Source organism: Salmo salar, chromosome ssa01, assembly GCF_905237065.1.
Source record: "Salmo salar chromosome ssa01, Ssal_v3.1, whole genome shotgun sequence".
NCBI classification, from domain to species: Eukaryota; Metazoa; Chordata; class Actinopteri; order Salmoniformes; family Salmonidae; genus Salmo; species Salmo salar.
The window spans coordinates 150,599,682-150,604,024 of NC_059442.1; the positions used below are offsets into that span (position 1 = coordinate 150,599,682).

Below are 4,343 nucleotides of genomic sequence, written 5' to 3' on the forward strand. Positions count from 1 at the left end.
GGAAGAGAGGATTGGTCAGTACGGTTGCTCTATCAATCACAGCAGCAGAGAGCAGCTTCCTGCCTGGCACAGACACACACATACACATGGCTTAGGTCCAGAGTCTGGAGAGCATGTCTATCCCTTGGAGAGGAAACATGTTCAACTTCTGACTGCATTCTCTCTCTAGTGAGATTTTAGATGGTTTTGTGTACTGTATTCTATTCCACAGCTCATTACTATGTGTTCTAACAAAATCACTTCATACAGATCTTATACTTATTATTACAGTTTCAGATCATAGAAATTCTCAAGATCCCTCCCATTCTCTGTCTTGATTTTTTGATATACCTGCTTTCCCTGAAAGGGTTTAGCTTCCATGAACTCTCCCTGAGTGACTGTGTAAATCTAGGCTTGTGTAAATGTGTTTCCTCAAGGCTCCTCGTATTCCTGTTAGCCCAGCCATCTGCCCTATTGCCCAGCTGATGACCACTATAACACACACACACACACACACACACACACACACACACACACACACACACACACACACACACACACACACACACACACACACACACACACACACACACACACACACACTGAAAAGGCAATAAATGCCCCCCCAAGGTGTTAAAGCAAACACCCCAGCCCTCTCCCCTCTCCATTGACCTCTATCCTGGCTGTATTTGGACTCTATTGGTGTTAATGCGGTGTGAGAGGCCATAACTGGGTGTGAGGAGACAATGGGGCTGCAGTTTCCACCAAAGACAGATGGTTCAGAGGGGCATCAGAGTCACTGGCATCCAGTGTGGTGCGTTTATCAACACCTGTAGGAGCTGGCTGGGGAGCAGCCTGGACAAGCACAGGGATATCAGCCACTCGTAAAACTGCTGAAGATCTATTCACCGTGTGGCTATCATCTGTGTCAACATCTATTAGTGTTAGGGGCCTGGGTGTATTTGTGTGTGTGTCGTGCGTGTGTGAGAGAGACAGACAGACACAGAAAAAAAGAGTTACAGTTGTACTCAGGTCAGCAGCATGTAGCCTACCTCATACCAGTGATTCCTAGACTGTTTTACACTGTGACCCATCTAAAGCCTTCCACAATTCCCTGCTGCGACCCACCCCAATAGCCACAACCACCACTGGCCACAATAACAATCCAGAAGGAATGGATCTGCTATGATCCAAACCTCCACAATAACAATCCAGAAGGAATGGATCTGCTATGATCCAAACCTCCACAATAACGATCCAGAAGGAATGGATCTGCTATGATCCAAACCTCCACAATAACAATCCAGAAGGAATGGATCTGCTATGATCCAAACCTCCACAATAACGATCCAGAAGGAATGGATCTGCTATGATCCAAACCTCCACAATAACGATCCAGAAGGAATGGATCTGCTATGATCCAAACCTCCACAATAACGATCCAGAAGGAATGGATCTGCTATGATCCAAACCTCCACAATAACAATCCAGAAGGAATGGATCTGCTATGATCCAAACCACCACAATAACGATCCAGAAGGAATGGTTCTGCTATGATCCAAACCATCACAATAACAATCCAAAAGGAATGGATCTGCTGTGATCCAAACCACCACAATAACAATCCAGAAGGAATGGATCTGCTGTTATCAAAACCACCACAATAACGATCCAGAAGGAATGGTTCTGCTATGATCCAAACCATCACAATAACAATCCAGAAGGAATGGATCTGCTATGATCCAAACCACCACAATAACAATCCAGAAGGAATGGATCTGCTATGATCCAAACCATCACAATAACAATCCAGAAGGAATGGATCTGCTGTGATCCAAACCATCACAATAACAATCCAGAAGGAATGGATCTGCTGTGATCCAAACCATCACAATAACAATCCAGAAGGAATGGATCTGCTATGATCCAAACCATCACAATAACAATCCAGAAGGAATGGATCTGCTGTGATCCAAACCACCACAATAACAATCCAGAAGGAATGGATCTGCTGTGATCCAAACCATCACAATAACAATCCAGAAGGAATGGATCTGCTGTTATCAAAACCACCACAATAACAATCCAGAAGGAATGGATCTGCTGTGATCCAAACCACCACAATAACGATCCAGAAGGAATGGATCTGCTGTGATCCAAACCATCACAATAACAATCCAGAAGGAATGGATCTGCTGTGATCCAAACCATCACAATAACAATCCAGAAGGAATGGATCTGCTGTGATCCAAACCACCATTTTAGAAACATAACTTTTTACTACAGCCATTTGTTTCTGAGGCAGTTGAGACAGGTATGTTTTACCACATGTATTCCTGACATGTTGAGAGGAGAGAATTAACATTTTATTTATCAGGCAAGTCAGTTAAGAACAAATTCTTATTTACAATGATGGCCTACCCCAGCCAAACCCAGATGACACTGGGCCAATTGTGCACCACCCTATGGGACTCCCAATCATGGCCGGATGTGATTCTGCATGGATTCAAACCAGAGACTGCAGTGACACCTCTTGCACTGAGATGCAGTGCCATAGACCGCTGCGCCACTCGGGAGTAGGAGAGAGAGAAAGAAAAAGAGAGGTAGAAAAGAGAGAGAAAAATCATGTTTTCTATGTCATTACTGAACACTTAGGGACTCATTAGCAGTATAGATGATTCCCTCTGGTACACCCCCCCTTTCACACTGTGTTTGGGCCAACAACCTGATCTCACACACTCATTATCCATATTATTATATATTATTATTATAATGACATCGTAACTGATCAGACTGATTGATAAAGGACCCATTATCATTAGTGATATTGTCAGTAGTATTATCTCAACACTTGATCACAATAAACAGGATGTTTCGAACCACTGCTATACACTGGTTTCCTGGACACAGACTTGTTTGGAAAACAGGCCCTAAGTACTTGAACAGATCAGTATGTGAAAGCATAGAAACTGACTGAGAAAGTGGTGAGAAGACAGGAGGTTTTACCGGCCTGTAATTTAGACTGCTGGCTGTATGTACAGAAGTCTGGTAAAGCCATAGGCCTGGGGAGTTTGGCTGGGACTGGAGAGACATACCAGAACTAGTCTTGCTGTACCAACGACTGGGCTGTACCAAGGTAGCACTGCCCCTGACCAGGGATCAGCCAACGTTGCGATGCCCCTGACCAGGGATCAACCACAGGACTATATTGCCACCCATTGGATTGAAATGGGAATGACAGAGCAAACTAGGAAAATACCTTAACCTCACACTACACCAATGCAAAGTATTAAAGATCACCAATGTTTGAAACTGTGATCGTTTAATTAATCACTAGTGAGTCTCGACACAAAATGATGAAGATCACAACATTTATTCATAGCAGAGAGAATGACCCCAAGCCCCACGGTGTATAATACCAGACTAGCACACATTCTCACACAGGATCTCAAAACATACACCACATAACCACATCTGAGGAACACAGCATAGGATCACTCTATAATGTCTTGACACAGTACAGGATCTTACATGAACACAGATGAAGACAGGGAGGGACGCGTTGAGTCCCACGACCAGCATGGTGACATCACACTGTCCCTCTGAGGAGGTGGTGACATCCTCATAGAGCAACACATCAGCCAGTGACGTCATATCAGGATGTCAAACCCCACCCACTGCGGGAAAACTCAAACCAAGTTACAACATCAACATCATAAATAAACATTCTGCGAGAAAATAAATATCAATAATATTATAATAATATACCCATAGGTCTTTAATGACTGGTCAAAATGGGGATGTCATGGCTGTAGTGCCACGTTGAAATCAAATGGAACTACAGTGATGGTTCCTTCTCTTAGGTGGCATTTGAAATGTTTAAATTGTTAATATTAAATGTTCAGACTTTTCAACAGCTCTCATGTTTAGTTGAGTCTATTCTGAGCAGATTTATTCCTCCACATTCAAGCTCTAGCTAACAGGTTTAATATCCCCCTCATCAAGTATCAACCCACACAGAAATACTTTCAACAGCATTTACAGATAGATGCTTCCCCAAATCAAATACTACATTACAACAGCCCCAAACTTCCATTAATAATTTAGCCTTAATCATTTGAGGGTAAAGCTATGTGTGTGTGCCTGTGTGTGAAAATGTGTGTGTCAGTGTGCGTGCGAGTCAGTGTGCGTGCGAGTCAGTGTGTGTGTGAGCAAAGCTATCATGAGTGTGTTTTGTGTTTAAGGTAGCTGTGGTGTGTGTGTGTACACGTGAATGTATGCTTAAGGTATAAGTGGTGTGTATGTCTGTCTCCTCTTCTCCAATCTACTCCATCTCTCTCTCCAATGCCTCCACAGAGCGTTTC

At 43.3% G+C, this 4,343-nt stretch overlaps 1 protein-coding gene across 1 annotated transcript in view; it reads right to left on the reverse strand.

Moving 5' to 3' along the window:
• Nucleotides 1–3,333: 3,333 nt before the first annotated feature.
• LOC123726077 (stanniocalcin) overlaps nucleotides 3,334–4,343 on the reverse strand; it is a 3,439-nt gene continuing 2,429 nt past the window's right edge. Inside the window, exon 5 of the mRNA XM_045692175.1 lies at nucleotides 3,334–4,343. This exon is cut by the window's right edge and continues 258 nt beyond it. Coding sequence (XP_045548131.1) covers nucleotides 4,304–4,343 — 40 coding nt within the window. The 3' untranslated portion in view covers nucleotides 3,334–4,303.